Here is a 20,592-nt window from a genome sequence, read left to right as displayed (position 1 = left end):
ACCAGCAGAACAGTAAGTGTGTTTCTACCCAGAGCTGAGTTTTCCCCCCTATTTAATATAATTTAGCTGAAAACAAGATTAAGGTCATTTTTAGAATTTAAGGATAGCAGCTAGCCTATTGGCTAGCCTGAAAACATATTTTTTATTTATAACTTTTCTATGCTGTCTTTGAATACAAAATTTCCACGGAAGTTTACAGTGTGAAAAAAAAATACAATTAAGCACAGTGCTGGAAGCAGCAGAGAGAAAATACATCAGATTAAAATCCATGGAAAATAAAAGGTCTCTGGCTGGTGCCTGGAAAACATTGGCAGAGATAGCAGCCTGTGGAGCTCTCCCAAGAAAAAGTGCAGAGTCAAAAAGACCCTCTTTGTAGCCACCCCATCAAGTAGTGGGAATACTTGGTGGAGGGCCTCTGAGGAAGATCTTGAGTAGAATCCCCTTTCCCGTATTTCACAAGGTGGAGATGGAAGTAGAAAGGAGGAAGAGATGTGGTATGATTAAATAAATAATTGAGTCTACCTCATGATTTACACAGTTGTAAATAGTGATCAAGTAAAATGGAAAAATACACATCTGAAGGGTTTAACAATGCTAAATAGTGCTATAGTCATGTTTTAAAATTAAAATGGACATAGCTTTCTTGTTTTTTCACACATGGACATGAGCTTTAGGGACATGGAAGCCTCTATGGAGTGGATTAACCCATCCAAATTTCAGCTGGTTAACTCAAGGGGGTTTCATGCCAGCCACCTTTACAATTTGCTTTTTCCAAAAGAGTTAATAAAAAAATTTCAAGTGCTCAGTCATGCCAATTCTCATGCTTCTGTGTTGGCTCTATTCCTTCCTTTAAGATTTTGAAGGGAAAAAACCCTGAGGTGTTTTTTTTTTAAAAAAAAGGTTTGATACTGGGCTCTGGTTGGCAGCATCAGCAGGCACAGGTGGCAGCAACATGGAGATAATATATGCATGTCAGGACATGAAATCTGGGGACATGGTAGCCCTTAAAGAGGGGCTTAACCCTGCCAAATATCAGGTGGGTAGCCACAGGAGTTTTCATGCTAACGACTTTTAAAGTTTAAAATGTTTTAAAATTAAAATGGCCACAACTTTCTTGTTTGTTCACACAGGGACATGAAATATGGGGACATGGAAGCCTCTATGGAGAGGACTAACCCTGCCAAATTTCAGCTGGGAAGCCCCAGGGGGTTTCATGCTAGCCACCTTTAAACTTTGCTTTTTCCAAAAAAAATTTAATCAAGACTGTGTGAGTGTGCTTATTCAGACAGGCCAATTCTCAGGCTAAGAAGAAATGCCCTCATGGTTTAGCTGACTGGGTAATAATAAAATTGTGTAGTGTGTATCCTCCTAGGCAATATCGCATATTGAAGGAGGAGGAGTAACAGAACAGTGAAAGGGGGGTGGATAGAAAACATAAGTTTAGAAACCTTTTTAAAAGATGCATGCCACTAACACACACACACAGTTTAACACAATTCTAATACGAAAAAAGAACAAGCAGATGGGCTTAAGAGACAAGATTTTTTGCTAAACTAACGTATTGCGTTCTGCTCAGAGGCAGAACTAACAAACAGCAGACTGAGCCATGCAGAGAATCCGTCTCATCCAGCCACATGAAGCAAGACTGGACAGCAAAGAACCCTCCCTCCTCTCCCAACCCTTTCCCTGTGCTGATTTGCAGGAAGAACTGTCAATTAAAGGGAGAGACTCGGTGTTTTCCAAGAGCACAAGCCCCTCTCATCACTGGAGCGTTCTCTGCTGATTTGCAGAAAGAACTGTCAATTAAAAGGAGAGATTCAGCATTTTCCTTACATGGTGTGATCCCAACCAAGAGCACAATGATTAGAAAGCAAGCCCTTCTCTCCCACCATCAGCTTTCTCTGCTGATTTGCCAGAAGAGTTTTCAAAATCCAGTGTTGCACACACACACCCCACTGTTCATGTCTGGGTGTAGTGTATGTGTGTGGAATGTAACACAGCCCACCAGCAAAACAGTAAGAGATGTTGACATGTGAACGCAACTTTTTTAAAAAAAATCTGAATAGCCTTCATTTTTTAAACGAATATCTGGAAATGCTTTATCCACCCTGTATGAGGCTGTGAGTGACTGAGGCCGATTGGTAACTTCACAAAAAGGTCCCAGAGAGGCCGGATTTGGTTTGTTTTTCATTATTTGTCCAAACACAGCATAGCATTATCAGATATTTTTTTAAATGATGATGATAGAGCTCCTCAGACATTAAAGAAGTAAATGTCTTCATGGATGACATTGAATGCATGGCACGTTAATAGAAGACAACGACAAAACAGACCATCATCTCCAATTGTATCCATGATTATAGACAACCTAATTATGGAGAGGCGTATTTTTTGCTATGGTGAAGTAGCATTTTGGGGACAAGTTGTCACAAAATGAGGGCTAACGTCATGCCCATGAAACATAAATGTCATTAGAGAGTTGAAAACATTGACTAACACTTCAAACGCTTCCTTGGAATGGTGAACTATCTAGGTCCTTATTTGCAAGATAGAAGCGCAACCACTCACGTTGGAGGCTCCAGCAGTAGTCTGCCATCATGTGTCTGTCCCATCTGCCTTGATACCTTTCCTCCATCACCTTTATATCCTGATGGAACCTCTCCCCTTGTTCCTCACTAAAATCACCAAGATTATCCGGAAATCTGTCTAAGTGGCTATGGAGATAGTGTACCTTTATACTCATATTACTACCCAAATGTTTAAAGTTAGCGAGCAAGTTTTGCACCAATTCTTCATAATTGTCTGCTTTGTGGTTACCCAAGAAGTTCTTGACAACTGCTTTTAGTTTTCCATAGTCAGTCCAAGGAACAATCTACAAATGTATTTGCAGCAATCACCATCTTCGTCCAAGGCCTTAACAAATTGCTTCATCAGTCCAAGCTTGATATGGAGTGGTGGGAGAATGATTTTTTCTCTGTCAACCAATGGCTTGTTAATGATGTTCGCTGCACGTACAGTCATGTATTCCCTTGAAGGCCATGTCACTTTTTCCCAATGATCTCGCTTTGCCCTACTATCCCACAAGCAGATGAAACAAGGGTACTTCGTGTATCCACTTTGCTGCCCAAGCAAGAAGTTCACCATCTTTAGATCAACACAAATAGACCACTGGTGCTCATGATAGCAGAGCTTCTGCAAGACCATTTTGATATTTTCATACTCTTCTTTAAGTTTTGTTGAGTGAGCAATTGGAAGAGATGCATAGTGGTTACCATTGTGCAATAAAACATTTCAAGCTTCTGGTGGAGCTGTCTATAAAAAGCCACCAATCTTCTGGTCGATATTCCAGTAGTCCCATTTGGAGAAGTCCAGGAATGTTATTGCAGTATACAAGTTCTTCATCTTGGCTGAAGTATGGAAGAAGTCCCTCCTCTCTTGTCCGATAAGCTGTTATGTTAGCTTCCGGCTGTAGACAGTTCTTTTCCATTAGCCTGGATGCTAAAAGTTCAGATGCTTGCTTTGACAGACTGAGGTCTCGTCTCAGATCATTGAGTTCTTTTTGGGAGAACTGCTCAGGTGTTGAAAAGCTTCTTCATATCCACTTCCAGGGCTACCACCTATGCTACACTCTACGTCCAGCATTTCTTCGACATCTGACAATGGAAGGTCAGGCAGTGAGGTAAACACTGGTATGGGAACGTCTTCGCTGTGTGGCACAGGTCACCTTGCTGAGTCCAAATCAGGATACTCCCACTTACGTTTCTTGTACCGATTGAAGCCTTTCACATTCACAACACAAAAATAACAATCATCGTGATGGTTTTGCGGCTCTCTCCACACCATAGGCGCACCGAAGTTTAAACATTTCCTTTCTCCATTTTTCCACTGTTGTAGGCACTCTACACAGGTTTTGCAAACCTTATGGGGAGCCCAAGATTCACTCCAAAATAAGCAAGATATGCTTGTTTTACAAAGTCAGTGATGTTTTTTCTTTGTTTTTGCAGAGTGTATTCACCACAAATGTACAGTAGGGCCCCGCTTACCGGCATTCCGCTCATGCGGTGGCTTTCTTTTTCAATTTTGAAGCCGATTTTACTGCTTTTGCAGCATTTTTGCACGACGCGCACCATTAAAGTCAATGGGGTTCCGCTTTACAGCGTTTTCCGCTTTATGGCGGGGGTCTGGAACGGAACCCGCCGTATAAGTGGGGCCCTACTGTAGCAGAATGCATTATTGTTTAAGCAGCCTCTTCGTGACGAACTCATATTCCTCTTCAAAAAAAAAAATTATCAATATGATATTATATGCAATGGATAAACTTGCAAAACAATGTTCAAGAGTAAAAAGACAGACCAAATCCTGCTGCATATGTCAGCAGCTACAGGTCGTATTGGGGTACAATCGTCATTTAAGGGGTATCCATTATCTCAAAAACTAGAGCCAATTTGGCAAAACTAATGTCATTTTTGGATTTAGCACCCCCAAAATACTCTAAAGTCATTCAAACGTCCTTGGCAACTAAAAAAAAATTTTTTTTTGTTGGGCTGTGGATTAATCATCTGTTCAGAATTTGGGATACATTTAGAGAAAGCAGGCCAGTGAAATCTCTGGTTGCTACTGTAATATTTTATTTAGATTTGAATCCTAATGGAAAGTTGGAGTTCACCCATCACTAGTCTTGATTAGCTTGACTTTAAAATTCTGAAGATCTGCAACTAATTTAAGCAGAATTACATGGAGTTAACCTAGCTTGCAGCCTCTGCTTACTTACTCAGCATCACTGCAAACAATTGAGTAATTAGGATGAGGCTGTTTTCTCTAGAATAATGGCCTAATCCTAATTGTATTTATTCAGTCTATTGTTTTCAGTCTTCTGAATAGTATACACAAGAATCAAGCTGCAGGCTTGCTTATATACAGTACTTCTGCATAAAGAAGTAAATTTTCAGGATTTTATAACAAAGTCTGGAGGGAAAAACACTTGATTTTGATTCTCTATTCACTTATAAAATGTGAGTCAGTTTCTTATGTCCAGGTGCTCAAAGTGGAAAAGAGAAAGCTGTTTTAAAAACAATTGTTGGGAGCGTTTAAGAGATAACATCAAATTTTGCAAGATAGGAATAACATTGTAGCAGGAATAATCAAGTGTGTATAAATGTTTAAATTACTTTTCTTAGACAACCAAGAAATTATTTCAGTTGTGGCTGAAGAACTGGAACAAAGGACTAAGATGACAGCTGTTGAGGTACTGTGTTTTGAATTTTTTTACCCTTTTGAGCAATCTTTTGATTTAGCTTGTCGATTTATTCAGGAGAAAATGAAACTTAACTTTGAATCCTGCAAACTTTTCAGAAGATGTTGATTGGCTGATTTATCACCCTGAACTTTCGAAGTCCTAGTTCAATCATGCATCAGCATTACTGTCACACCCTGCATTAGTAGTCTACTTGTGAAACACAGTCAAAGCCACTTTCTAGTATCCCTGGTTATAGCTGCAGTAACGGAGATATAGTTCCAAGGAGGGTAGATTTGCTGAAAGTTCCAATGTGATCTGCTGCCCTGTTCCTCCCATTTTTAAAATGCAAACTCCATCCATTGCCATATGTCATAATACACTGTCACATAATATGCAAATTGCAGGCTTGGAGCAACTCTTCAGGATTTTAGACAGAGCTTCAGTCAGGACTGTTGATGATAGTATTTTTGCTGGAACACTAATGGATTCCATTCTCTTCCTCTTATGAGACCGCTTGCCTCCTGTTGAAATGCAAGTTCTTCTGTGCAGGGATTAAAAACCCTCTCCCGTTTACAAATAGTAGGAGGCTTTTTGAACCCCCTGATCCTGTACATTAACTTGCTCTTAAGTTTATAGCTCTCTCCCAGATTGGGATGTCCTGTGCAGAGGCTATTATGAAATTAACAATGGCTGCTCAGTAGTACTCTTGAACATCTCTCATTCTTTTCACTGAGGGTCACCCTGAAGAATTTCCTGATGAATTGTGCCCTGTGTGTCAAATTACTCCGCCTCCCACTTTGCTTATACCTTCTAAGAGCACAAACTTGCTTAAGTTAGAGTATGGCTCTTGCCACGCTGATACTGCATGCCAAATACTCAGACATTTAAGACAACTTTTTTGTGTTTTATTAACATAATATTCAGGCTTTGTATGCAGGTATTTCCATGCCTGTAGAACAGCGGTCATGCGTTTTAGTGTAAGTATTGGATAATTTGACAACCGGAGTGTGCCCTAATTAGGAGTTTTTGGAGGAAGTTCCCCCCTGTAGTTAAGTGATGGCCATGTGAAAGGCTTAACCCCCCCTGCCGCTCGCTTTTGTTGGGCTTGCCGCGATACATGGGTCACATGACTGAGGACAAGAGGCCTTGGCTCCTTCTGGGAGAAAGAGCAGGATGTAAATGTAATTAACAAAATAAACAGCCTCACATGCTTAATTTAAATTATTGCATATATTTTGCTCTGTAAGAGAGCCTTCTATTAGACTGTCCTGTGTATTAGACACCATTCAACATGAATTCATTTAAGAACTGATGCAATTTCTTTTATTCTGCAGTGTAGCGTCTTGAGTCCTCACAGGAGCATGCTGTCCACCGACTTGGATATTAGTAGTCCTGACAGAGTTTTCTCTCTTTGATTTCATAGGATCCACAATGTAGAAATCTGGCAAAGGAAAATCTCTCTGAAGAGATTCGACCAGAAGACATTGCCAAAGGTAATTCCTGTTTCTAATGACAGTAATTAGCTGAGCTGTTGTAGGTCATGATCTTGGGTACCAATCAGCAGAAGTAAAGGTACCGTTCTTTTAATATAAAACTGCATAAACCACTTTATCCACAATGTCCATGACTGCCCAGTACAAGTGCAGAGGTGAGGAACCTCTGACCTGCAGGCCCAACTGGCTCTCCAGATTGGCCAGTTTGGCCTGTGCAGCTGTTTTAATCAGACCACACCTCACTGTCACCCACCCTGGCGTCATATGAATCAGGTACGGGGCAGGTAAAGCTGTGTATGCCAAGGGATAATCAGGAGGGCACTCATGACCGGGACTGGCTCTGGGTTTCTGGGGACCATTGGGCACCGTGGCCCCTTGTCCCCAGGGCACCCAGGTGTTGCCTCACGGCAGCCACCACTGCCTTAACACCTTATGCACCCCTTTCCCTACCATAGTTCTCCATTCATCCTTAGCTTTTTTCTTTCATTTGGCCCCTCTTTCTCCCCCTCACCCCCATACCCCTCATTTTCCTCCTTACCCCATAACCTATCCCTTTCCCTTTACATCCTCACACCCCAAACACCTGTTCTTCCTCTCTCATACACACACTCACCAGCTACCCCTGCCCCCAACCCCTCCTTTTTCCTTCATCCCAGCCCTTGCTGCCCCATACTCCCATTTTTCTTATTCACTCACCAGCCTCTCCCACCTCCATGGCCATCCTTTTCTTCTCATGTCCCATGCCTCTTTCTCTCACTCTCACTCACACACACCCCAACTCCTCATTCCTTCTGCCCCTATCCCTCCATTTTCCCACACCCCAATCCCTCATCTCCCATGCCATTTTTATTTCTGTCACCAGCCCCTCCAGCCCTACACCTGCACTTTCTTTCTCTCTCCAGCCCCGCCTACTACCCCCTAACCCTCCTGCTCCTTCTTCCTCCCCAACACCTCTCTTTTGCCTCGCCTCCATGCCCTTCTCCTCTCTCACAGACCCCTCTAGGGCTCCCCTCCAGTGTACACCCCTCCCTGGTAGGGGCTGCCACCGCTCTTCTTGCATGCACTGGGCTGCAGAAGTTGCCAGTGTGTGGCAAGTCTCTGAGGCGGGAAAAGAGAGGTGAGAAGGAGGGAGGCTTTTGTTCCACACTGAAGGAGGAGGCACCGCTGCTGCCTGGCACTGCTGGAGGGAGTGGGTGATACAAGGTGAAGAGGGTGGCTGCTCACTCGTGGCATGTGAAGCAGCAGCGACAGCCATGCCTCTTCCTTCTCAGGTGTTCAAGCGGAAGCCTCCCTGCTTCCCACCCATCCTTTCTCACCTCGCCCACCAGTAACTTCTGCAGGAGAAGGAAAAGGCGCTGCTGCTGCCACTTCCTGGTGTGAGCACGCAAGCACCCATCTCTTTTGCCTCGCATCACTCGCTTATTCGAGTCGTGCCAGGCAGTACTGACAGCAACGAAGATGGGCAGCATGAAGAGGTGACCAGGTCCATCTTGATAAGCCAACAGTAGATCATCAGTATAAATCAGTAAGTCCATCTGTTGCTTCTGAATCTGCTGTACAGGCATGGCTCTGCTCTGCCTTGTACAAAGCCTTCCTTTAAAAGCATTTTGCTCAGTTTCTCATTCCAGGCTGTGGCAGCCTGTTTAAGACCATAGATGGATTTTTGAAGTTTACACACTAGCATTTCCTTTCCTGGAACTTCAACCCCTGGTGGATGTTGCATGTAGACTTCCTCTTCTATTTCTCCATGCAAGGCTGTTTTTATATCCATGTCTTCCACCTGCATTTTCTTCTTAGCAGCAACACTCAGAAGAGTTCTGATAGTGTGTTTGACTACAGGAGTAAATGTTTGATAGTAGTCTTGTTCATATATTTGAGAGGATCCTTTGACGACTAGTCTTGCCTTGTATCTCTCAACTTTTCCTTCAGCATCTGGCTTTTTCTTGAATATCCACTTGCAGCCTACAGCTTTTCTTCCTTGAGGAAGGTTGGTCAGTGTCCAAGTTTTATTCTTGTTTACAGCTTCCAGCTCTTCCTCGGCTGCCTGCTTCCACCTCTCAGCTTCATCTTTGGGTAAGGCTTCAATCTCTTTCCAGGTCTCTGGCTCTGGAAGTTCATTTCTCATGAGGTAAGCAAGTCTCTGGTGGTACACCTTTGTTGGTGCTTTCAGAGCATCTGGGTGCTGGCGTTTCAGCTGCCCCTTCTGGCTCTGATGCCTCTTCTAGCTCAGACTTCTCATCTTCCTCTGCTGGTGTATTATTGTGATCTCTTCTGTTGTGGAAGAATAGTTCAGCTTATTCCATTTCGCTGTCATCTGTTTGGTGTGGCGCCCCTTCTGTTGGTGTGCACACTTTCCGTCATCAAAGTGGACAGCTCTGTATACTGCAGCTTTGCCAGTTTTGGAATCTATGACTTGGTATCCCTTCTGCGTTGAAGAATATCCAATGAATATTCCTTCCTTGGCCGTGTTGTCAAATTTTGACCTCTTTTGTTCCAGGATGCGTACAAAGGCCTTGCAGCCAAATACACAAAGGTGAGACACACTTGGTGTCCAATCATGCCATAGCTTGAAATGTATTTTGTTGGTTGTAGCTGCCGGAAATTGGTTCTGCAGATAGGTGGCAGTAACCGCTGCTTCCCCCCAGTACTTCTGTGGTAACTGTGCATCTTCTAACAAGGAACGAATCATCTGTCCAGGAGTCCAGTTCATGTGTTCCACGACCCCATTTTGTTCTGGAGTATAAACAACAGTAGTCTGGTGCTCTATGCCTTCCTCACTTAGAAAGTCTTGCATAGCTGTGGACACAAATTCTCCTCCATTGTTGGATCTTATAATTTGTGGCTTTCTGCCAAATTTGTTGGAAGCAATTCTGATATAGTCCTTCAATTTTTGAAGTACTTTTCTCTCTCAGTAGGTACACTGTAGTATACCTTGAGTATGTATATACTATGAAAGTATGTATAAATTTCCGCCCTGTGATGGCATTCTAATGAGTCCATGAAGGTCAGTGTGAATTAATTCTAGAGGTTTTGTAGTTTTCCTTTCACTTTTCTTAGGAAATTTTGGTTTCACACTTTTTGTCTTTATGCAACATTCACATTTTTTTGTGGATTTACATTGTCCAGTGTTAATGTCTCTAGCCAAATTTTCTTTCTTTAGAGCATTGATTCTGACTAAGCTGGCGTGTCCCATTCGTCAATGCCAAACATGTACACATCCAGAATCACAGGTTTCTTTGGCTGTATTTGCATGCATAGTTATAAAATATTCCAAATGCAAACATCCATTTTTCAATTTTGCAGTACAACATACTTCTTCATCTAAAACTTTGTCATATAAACACAATTCATGTCCAAACTTCATTATTTTTGTAGCATTAAATTATCTTTAAATGCTGGAACAAATAGTCAGTTTTTCAGTTCAAGATCTCTGGTGCCCTCTGGCGTTTTGCAAAGCAGCTCCACTGTGCCTATTCCTTGAGAACAGAAAACATCTCCTGATGCTGTAATTACATTCTGTGTATGGGGGCTAAAGTTCTTAAACAAATTTTTATTATTTATTAAATGTGCGGTACAACCAGTGTCAGTTAAAAATCTGTTTTTATAATATCATTCTTTCTATCAGATACATAGTAAATGGAATCCTTCACTTTAGTTTGGCTAACTGATATTCTTTCAGCTTGCTTCTGTTCAAAATCAACTCTTTATCCTGTCTCCCTTCTAGGACAATCTCTTTGAAGGTGATTAAGAGATTTGCATTTGAAGCAATTCTTCCTTTTTCTATACCCTGCTGTAGCTTCAGGGCATGACTCATCTCTCTATCCTGTGCCTTGCTGTTTCTGCCCACAGTAAAATTTGCTTTTTCAGACAGAGGTTGTTCCTGTCTCTCTTTATAGTCCTGATCTTTCAAATATGCAATAATCTGATCCAAGTTCTGATCTGTGTGTTCTAGTAGGAAAGCCGTTATTTAATGATGTTGATTTAGAGAGGCCATCAAAATAATGTTTTGTAAATCTTCATCCAACAATCTTCCACATCTGTCTAATTCTCGGAGCAGACTTGTAAATCTCTCCAGATGTGGATTCAGATTTTCTCTGTCCAATTGTTTCAGTGTGTACAGTGACTTATAGGGAAACATCACATGATTTTTAGATTTTCTGTGATACACATTTTCAAGCTTTTCCCATATTTCTTTAGCATTCCTACAGTCCATGCAAACATTTAGTGCCTCCTCTGATAAAGCAGAAAAAAGGAGACTTCACTTTGGCATCCTTACGCTTCCAGGATGCAGTGGCTGCTTCATCTGCTGCTGAGGGTTCAGGATCAGTCAGGATTCCATGCAGATTCTCCCCTTCCAAAAGTATGGTCATTTGAAGACTCCAAATCACATAATTGTCCTTCTCCAGCCTTGTATTAAGGCTTGTATGCTTGTATTAAGCATTGATTCTTCGGCCATGGTTTCTTATCTTTTGTCTGCTTTTCTTTCTCTAACCTAAAGCCTACTTTTTGATCTCTTTGTAAATCACAGACAGTACTTAGCCCTTTTAGTTTTCAGGCACAACTCTCAATTCAGTTTAACTAACTGGCTCGCATAACCCTTTGTTATAGGAATATAAATATGCAGAGATACTCAGCAGTCTGAGCTGCAGGTGTAACAGTATGTGTATTTAGCTAAGTAGCAGGCTTTTACTCTGCATTTAGATCACTGAGACTTAAGACTTAGTAAAATAAGAAAAGCTGCTTTATTTATAGAAATACATAGTAGATAGGAAAGGCATACCTAGTTCTAACTAACTAAGTTGGAGGTGCAATGCCCAGACTTGGGTATTGCCCTCATTTTTCAGGAGAGAGAGCAAAGACGTCTCCTCTCTCCTCAGATAGTCGAAGAAGAAGACAAAGGAAGGAAGGGCAGGTCAGCTTCCCTGAGCATATCAGTTTACAATGGAAGGAAGTTAGGTAGAGAACAGCACAGGTAAAGTTAGGCAAGCCTAGCCAGCTGAAGGCCCTAACTCTATCTTCCGTCTGGAATACAAACAAAAGAACCCAAACAGGAGTTGCTCTTGTCCCATTTCCAACAATCCAGCACTGCTGTTGGTGAGGGGCCCCTGTGAGCTCCTGGGCCCTTGGCCAGCGTCCATCCTGGCCACTCATTGGTGCTGGGCCCACTCATGACCTCCCTTTTGTTTCTTGGCAGCGAGGCTTGCATTTGGCACTGTTTAAATTCAGCGCCAAATACAAGTCCCGCTGCTTTCCAGTGAGCTCAGATCCTCCAGATGTCATATAATGTCAGGTGATTGACACATGGATGAGCCCACTCTCCTTTCAAAAGTGGTTCCCTACCCCTGCCATAGTGTTTAGTGCACTAAAATTAAATGTCTGAAAAACTATTCACCACAGTAGCTAGTTTAGCAATAAGGCTAGAGATCCTAATACGCATTTCAGTTGAACCCCACATTTTCGATTTCAATAAAATTAGTTAGTGGTAGGCAACGAAAAGAAGAAAAAAGCAGCTAATCTTCTCCCTCTCCTGATCTGAGATGAGTGATATTTGTGAAAGGAAGTCACGAGTGCTCTACACCAGCTGCCTTACTGAGGCTCCAGACACACTGGTGAGTTGGAGTGTGCCTGTGCATATATGTAAGGAAGCAAATAGGAGATCAGAAGTTGCCCCTTCCCCCTCCAATTCTTGCAACAGCATTTCCCCTCCACATCCTGAACATCAAATTTAGCCCTTGTCGCGTGTCTTGGCTACAATGGAATTAGTACGCTATTCTCTGTTTTGTCCTGTGGGTTTGTTAAGCTTTATTGCATTTCACATCTTAGGAAGTAGTTTCACTACCACAAGGACTTCTCGCTGTGCCACAGAACTTCCCCTCCCTCTCCTCTCCTCTCCACATGTGCTCCCTAAATCTGTTCTGGGGGTTCCCTCAACCGTTCAGAGCAGGTCTGGGAAGGCTGTGGGAGGCCCACAGGGAAGAGCTCCATTGCAGAGACAGAAATCCTTGCCCTAACAGAACTATTTGGTTGCATATTGCCCTTAGCTATTATTTTTGAGAAAAAATCTACTAAGGTATTATTTCACAGTCAGATATTTACAAGGGAATCTCTTTGCTTTGATATTTAAATTGTGTTGTATATGGCAAGTATTAAATTTGTAAAACCTTTCCCATTAGAGACATTTTAGAGCACTCCTGCTTTGTTGGAGATGATTCTTCCTAGGCAAAAGGAAGTTGTTTAAAAAATAATCATGTCTTGTGTCAGAGCTGAGTATGCACAGCAGACAGTGAATTTCATAGTTCAAAACTGCAAAGAATGTAAACACCCTGTTACTGTTTGAGAAACTAAGATCTAACTCTGCCTTTCACAGTATATTTAAAAAATGAAATATTTTTCTTATAGCCTAGTATAGTAACAATGAAACTGTGTACATATTTTTAATTTTTTTTAAAAAAGCATTGTTTTTGCAAGGGTTCTTGGAATAATACCAGTAGCTAGATATATTTACAATAGGAAGTTCCAGTAAATTGGAATTTTAAACATTTTTAAAGTTGAAATAAGCAACTGGGAGGCACAGGCTTCCTGCCTGGTGCTCAGCATAACCCCTCCACCCAAAGAGGCCTCTCCATCTGCCTGTGTCTGCTGAGCAGCTGAGGTGCATAAGAAAGCGAGTGCTCTTCAAAATCCTTTGTTGCGTCTCATGTTGGAGAGGAAGGGGTTAAAGAGGCCTTTACAATGTTCTGGTTGCTGAAAACTGAGCCAATAAGTGGAATCAGTGTCGTAAGGATGAGGGACAAGCTAGAAACTTAAACACACGCACAAGGTCAAGACTCCCTTTTCTAACAAGTTATATTGGGAGAGGGAATCTGGTCGGCAGCCTCTGCAATAGCATATCACAACTGAAAGGAAATGGAACTTGTCCAACAGGATGCTGTCAGTGAAGTAACTAATTGCAATTTGGAGATGAGTTGTTGTTTTGCAAGCTGTGTATAAGGCACGGTGAAAAGCAGATTCCAGAACACAAAATCTTGCTAATATGATGCCAGAAGAGCTTCCTCTGAAATAAGGATGACCTACAAATTGTAACATAACTTATTTTTAATAAGAGCATTTCAGTGCTGCTGATGAAAACTGCATCAAGCAAATTATTTTTGGACAAGGTGCTTTCAACGGTAAAGTCTACCACCTGTCTGATTGATCCTTGCCCATCATGGTTTCTTATGAAATGTAGGGAGAAATTAGGCAAAGGGATCAGGGCGGTGGTAAATGCATCCTTGAAGGAGGGTGTTTTGCCACCAGCCCTCAAGGAGGCAATTATAAAACCTATTTTGAAAAAGGCCTCCTTGGATCCCAAAGTCTTGAACAACTTTCGCCCCGTTTCAAATCTGCCATTTTTGGGGAAGATCATTGAGCGAGTGGTGGCTGGCCAGTTGGCAGCACACTTGGATGAAACGGATTATTTGGATCCATACCAATCGGGTTTCAGGACTGGACATAGTACTGAAACAGCCTTGGTCGCTCTGGTGGATGATATGAGGAGGGCATTAGACGGGGGAGAATCCACCTTTCTTGTCCTCCTGGATCTCTCGGCGGCTTTTGATACCGTCGACCACGGTATCTTGTTGGATCGCCTGGAAGGATTGGGAATAGGAGGCACTGTTTTGCAGTGGTTCCGTTCCTCTCTCTCTGACAGGCATCAACAGGTAGCATTGGGAGATGAGGTTTCAGACCCTTGGCCCCTCACATGCGGAGTGCCACAGGGTTCTATCCTCTCTCCCATGCTATTTAACATCTATGTAAAGCCGCTGGGAGCTATCATCAGGAGTTTTGGGCTGCGATGTCATCAATATGCAGATGACACGCAGCTCTATCTCTCCTTTAAATCTTCACCAGAGATGGCTGTGGAGACCTTGTCCAAGTGCCTGGAATCCGTGAGTGGATGGATGGGAAGGAACAGACTGAAGCTCAATCCTGATAAGACCGAGGTGCTACTTGTGGGTGACAGGGGGAGGTTGGGTGCTGTTGACCTACAGTTTAATGGGGTGAGTTTACCCCTGAAAGATCAGGTCCGCAGCCTCGGGGTGGTTCTTGATTCCAAGCTGTCCATGGAGGCTCAGATTTCGGCAGTGAGCCGGGCAGCTTGGTACCAATTACATCTCATACAGAGGCTGCAACCCTACCTCCCTATTCATCAGCTCCCACTGGTGGTACACGCCCTGGTCACCTCTCGATTAGACTACTGCAATGCGCTCTACGTGGGGTTACCCTTGAAAACGGTCCGGAAAGTACAACTGGTGCAGAATGCGGCGGCTCGGTTGCTTACAAACAGCCGCTGCCGTGATCACATCACGCCAGTATTATTTCACCTACATTGGCTGCCAGTTGTTTTCCGGGCCCAATTCAAGGTGTTGGTATTAACCTTTAAATCCCTATACGGTCTCGGCCCAGTTTATCTGAAGGAGCGCCTCCAGTACCACAAATTAAGCCGCCCAACCAGATCAGCCACACAGGGCCTTCTCTCAGTCCCACCAACGAAAACAGCTAGGTTGGTAGGGACTAGAGAGAGGGCATTTTCAGTGGCGGCCCCCACTCTCTGGAACTCCCTCCCATTCGATCTTCGCCATGCCCCTTCCCTGGATATATTTCGCCGGGCATTAAAAACTTGGCTTTTTGGACAGGCCTTCAGGAATTCCGGGGAGGGCTAACTTTTTTGGGATATTTTATTATCTATTGATCGCCCTAACTGATTTCATGCTGCTGTGATTAATGATCGTTCTGATTTTATTGTATTTTATCTGTATTGTATTGTAATTTACTGAATTTTAGTTTGTACGTCGTCTAGAGTGGCTTCGGCCAGATAGGCGACACAAAAATTAAATTTATTATTATTATTATTATTATTTCTAATGGAGATAAAATGTGCATGCGATAGGATCCAGCAGGCATAGTGCCTCTGAACTGAAGCCAATGGATTTGGGATTGGAGGGGGAAGTTATTAGGTCTCTTGGGGAACTGCTTGCCCTACCCTTGTATGTGTAGAAATACTCTTTGCACACACCATCCAACTGAAACTTGTTTGCATAGTTCTGAGAGCACTTTGTAATAGTTGTAAAAATCCATCTTGATTCAGCTTGTGCTACCATAGTGCTAAGGAAGTGGAATGGCGTATCAGGAAGTCGCAACTTTAAATCTGAGATCTGCCATGAAGTCACTAGGAGGCAGTAAACAAACCAGTATTTTCCAATCTTTAATCTACATCCACAATATAAATTGGTTTACCCTACAAGTTCATGAAATGATTGAGAGAACGTTGTGAAGCGCTTTGAACATTCAGTGCTATTAATATTCCTTGTATTCCTGGTCCCAGGCTATGGTCTGAAGGCACATGAGGCCAGCTCCCTGCTGAGCCTAAGCAGGGTCTGGTCTGGTCAGTGCCAGGATGGGAGACCGCCTGGGAAGCATATGTAAGCCACATTGGGTTTCTATCATGAAAAGAAAGGCGGGGTATAAATGTAAATAATAATTAATAATAATAATAAATAATATTTCTGCCTTTGTGCTTTTGTATTTTAGCACTTGAAACGTCAGATGCTACTGTCATGTCAGAAGTGGCAGAAGTCCACATTTCTAGAGAGAAATCATTAGAGGTTTGCATTTCTTTCTTTACATGTTTTACTTTACTGAAGAAAAAAACCACCTTTTTGAAAACACTTGGTATTAAAATTGGTCTCTTAACTCAATATTTGAAAATCAAAGTTAGACGATAGATTTTCAGGTACACTCTGAATAATTAGGTAGTCTTTTTGGTCTGTCAAAGGCATGATGTCTGTATTGAGGTAGCAAAACGAGGCCTTCTTATTCAGAGGTGGTATCCCTCCTAACACCAGATACTAGAGACAGACAACAGTGGAGAGCTGTAACTGATGCATTGCTGATGCATCTTGGCTGGCTCCTGTTCAGAAGACAATGCTGGACTAGTTCACTAGGAGGCAGTAAACAAAACCAGACAGCAAAAAAAAATCTCATTTGTCTCATCTCTCCCCTCCTCTTAGTTGCAGGTAGAAATACCTGATCAGAAGGAAGAGAGCTTCATGCCAGAAACAGACAAACATCCTGCTACTGGAGAGGGTGAATCAGGTAGTTTACCAATAAGCACTCTTACCTTATTGTCTCTGGTGAACATGTGACTAGATTGGCGTGGGATGGCTTGCAGGCCAATATAATTTAGAAAAAGTTATCTACAAGGTTTCAGCACTCTTTTTTCCTATGTCTTTGGAAAATATTTCAGAAAATTGTTAAAATTATTTTGCAGATGGTGGTCCAGTGTGTCAGATTTTGGCGGAGGAAGCTGAACAGAGCCAGTATTTTGAAGCCAACCCAGAAATTAATACGGTATATTTTGAATATGTTTTCAACTATGTGATTTACTGAAATCCATTGGGCATGTAAAGTACATACAGGCAGGCCCCACTTATACTGCAGGTTCCGTTCTGGACTGCCGCCGAAAAGCGGAACCCATTGAAAATAATGGTGCGCATTGCACGAAAATGATGCGAAAATGGCGCGTGACGAAAAAACTGCCGTAAAAGCAGAACAAGCGCCTTAAAGCGGGGACTTTCCGGAATTGAAAGCCGCCGCATTAGCGCAACGCCGAAAGGCGAGGCCTGCCTGTACCTGTGCTGCTACTTGTTTATCAGCTTTTGCTGATTGCACATTCAGTTTATGTAATGGGCTTGTTTCGCACAGCACAGTAAGCCAAATCATGGCTTAGAGCAAATGTGTGGGCTCTTGTAGAGGATATTGTGGCCACCTTCTCTTCCCTAGTGGTTCTGCTTGCCACACTGGGCAGAGCCATGGTTTGGCATAGTGTGTCATCTGAACCCAGGGCTGTGATGTAGTTCTCCCCAGAGTGACCATGAGCTGTAATCAAGGCTTGTCCTGTGGTTTGTATGGTTTGTCTAAGAGAACTAAACAAAGAGCCCAGGTTCAGGACAGCAGCAAAACAACTGGAAAGAAGCATTGTGGCCATGGTCTCCTCTGTGTGGCTCACATGGGTATGCTGATCCAGCACTACTGCAATGCGCTCTACGTGGGGTTACCCTTGAAAACGGTCCGGAAATTACAGCTGGTACAGAACGCGGCGGCACGCTTGATTACGCATAGCCGTCGCTGGGATCATATCACCCCAGTGTTATTAGATCTTCACTGGCTACCAGTTGTCTGCCGGGCCCAATTCAAGGTGTTGGTGTTGACCTTTAAAACCCTCTACGGTTTCGGCCCAGTATATCTGAAGGAACGCCTCCAGAATCACCGATCGTGCCGCCTGACGAGATCAGCCTCGCAAGACCTTCTCTCGGTCCCACCGGTGAGAACAGCGAGGCTGGTGCGGACCAGAGAGAGGGCCTTCTCTGTTGTGGCCCCCACCCTCTGGAACTCTCTCCCTTTCGATCTCCGACATGCTCCCTCCCTGTCCAGCTATCGCCGAGCCTTGAAGACCTGGCTGTTCAAGCAGGCCTACAAGATTGGGACAGATTAACTTATGCTACAATTGAATTAATGAATGGTTTTTTAGCTTAAAATTGGATTATGTTGATCTATATGGATTGTTTTTATTCTTGTTGTTCGTCGCCTAGAGTGTCCGTAACCCGGACAGATAGGCGGCTGAAAAATAAAATTTATTATTATTATTATTATTAATCTTCAGCTTCATGTGATGTCCAGACCAATCCAGAGTGGCTGCTTACCTGGTTCTTTCTGTGTCCCCACAAGCACTTCTCATTGGATTAGGAACAATTTTCTATAAATAAAAATTGAGCTTGATTTGAAATTCATGTAAAATTGCAAGGTTTAGTCCACCCTTTCATGCAAATCCATAATGGGTGACATTCAACAAGGCATGTAATTGCATTGATCTATAGAGTTGTCTGTAAGATGAGATAATATCATGGAATTTTTCTGTACTTGTGATATTTAAATACTTGTAGTTTTTGTGAGGTATATCCATGCATGTAATATTTTCTTAAGCTTCTTTCATGCTTTGATCACGTGATGACAGCCTTCTAAACATTGTGAGGTCATAGGGAGGGCTGGAGGAGGCAGCAAGGGGAGGCAGGCTGCGGTGGAGCAAGTGAGGTAGGTGAGGCGAGTGCCCGAGGACGTGGGCCACCAGCTACCAAATGCTTGGAGGCACTGGGCCTAGGGTTAGATGTTGAGGTTGAACCACACAGGGGCAGAATCCCCTAGTCTTTTCTAGTTTTCTTACTTGTGTGTGTATGTCTATGAAAGATCATACACCTGTTTTTTCAAGTTATGTTCATGTGTATGGGAGCAGCGATTGAGTGAGGTGCAGGACATACACAATTAAGCTTGTGGTAAATGTGTACATTGAACATTTTAAGTTAGTTTTTAATAATAATAATGCTTCCTGCTTCAGAACTACTGTGTTTGTCTACATTATGCTTTGGCGTCTGAAATGGTGATTAATTTATCTGATTTTAAAAATTATGCTGGGCTGAATGTTGGTCCTATTGCTATTCTATTCTTCTGGGGTCATTCTGCTCTTTTTGTGGGTTTTCTCCTGTGTTTTCAATGTTTTGATTATGTGTTTTTTGTGTTTATATGTTGGAAGCTCCCTTGTGGAGCTTGGTACTTTTTTAAAAAAAAAAAAGACTGCCTAAAAATATCTGATTGCGTTTGAGTAAATTTTATTTCAGTCTTTTAAAACTCCTTTGATCAATTAAATCTAGTTAGTTTGCTGCCCTAATGGATGAAACAAAGTGAAAGTGCTATAGCAAATTGATCTTCACCTGATGGGTTAGAACCCAGTACTAGGTCACAGCCTGACCTAAAGAAGGTCACAACAGCAGCTGTGGTAACAAATGTTTCCTTGCCAGGTGCCCTGTCCAACAATTCTTAGTGTCTGTCTGTATTGTTGCTGGGCCCTTAAGACAGGATAGGGATTCTAGTACACTAACAGTCTCGTGTTCTGAGCTGACAGATGGTTTCAGAAATATTGCTGAGGATTGCTTGACTTTTTATCTTGGAAGATTTCAACATAGATGTTGAGACCCTGTTGTCTAGTGCAGCTCGGGACTTCATGGCCTCTATGACACTAATAGGCCTAGGAGCTGCTGGGCTGGCTGAATACTGGCTCAGTCAGGAGCCCCAAGCGGGAACTAGAAAAGCAAAAGCTAGCTCCCGTGAATACCCCTTCAGGGAGTAATTGACATTATTTTACTCCACTAACCTATTGCCTGGCAGAAATTTTGCATGGATTGGGACCCGAGGGAGCACCACGAATGCAAGGCAGATGATGTGTAAGCCCCCCCCGGCTCCTCCTCCACCATGCTCTGGAATGCCCCATTTTCGGGCCTTCCACTGGCTCTCCATCTGCCAGGCTGGGCTTCCCCAGCAAGATCCCAGTGGCACTGTGGCTGAGCCAAGATGAGGGGCTTCTGCCAGTGGAGCCTGGCAGAGCCAGGAGCCTGCCAGCTCAGCTGGGGGTCCACCACTTCCAACTCCCTCCAGCCCGGCACAAATACTAGTTGGATTGCACCCTAAGCTGGGCACATGCTTAATTTGATGTGTCATAGTGGGTAGGAGGAAGGTGATCTGTGTGGGAGCCTATAGTTCTGTTGTGTTAAACCGATCATCAATGTGAGCACATCCACCTAGATAAAAACATTCTTTAAAAAAAAGGTTGTAAAATAGCAGCTGGAGATCTCGGGGAGCACACTGCCAACAACATTGAATCACTTGTCAACGGAACCTGAGAAGCATTATCCATTTCCTGTGTGAACAGCAAAAGATAATGTGCACGGGGAGGGGGAAAGCTAATGTCTCCAGAAGTAGAATATTGTGATTTGA

The 20,592-nt window shown here is 43.0% G+C and overlaps 1 protein-coding gene across 1 annotated transcript in view; it reads left to right on the top strand.

Moving 5' to 3' along the window:
* BOD1L1 (biorientation of chromosomes in cell division 1 like 1) overlaps nucleotides 1–20,592 on the top strand; it is a 68,587-nt gene that overhangs the window by 24,551 nt on the left and 23,444 nt on the right. Inside the window, exons 11-15 of the mRNA XM_061585470.1 lie at nucleotides 5,178–5,245; nucleotides 6,660–6,729; nucleotides 16,300–16,373; nucleotides 16,779–16,863; nucleotides 17,039–17,118. Coding sequence (XP_061441454.1) covers nucleotides 5,178–5,245; nucleotides 6,660–6,729; nucleotides 16,300–16,373; nucleotides 16,779–16,863; nucleotides 17,039–17,118 — 377 coding nt within the window. The remainder of the gene's footprint in view (nucleotides 1–5,177; nucleotides 5,246–6,659; nucleotides 6,730–16,299; nucleotides 16,374–16,778; nucleotides 16,864–17,038; nucleotides 17,119–20,592) is intronic.

Source organism: Rhineura floridana, chromosome 9 (genome assembly GCF_030035675.1).
Source record: "Rhineura floridana isolate rRhiFlo1 chromosome 9, rRhiFlo1.hap2, whole genome shotgun sequence".
In the NCBI taxonomy this organism is placed as follows: Eukaryota; Metazoa; Chordata; class Lepidosauria; order Squamata; family Rhineuridae; genus Rhineura; species Rhineura floridana.
This window is presented reverse-complemented; position numbering and strand designations above follow the sequence as displayed.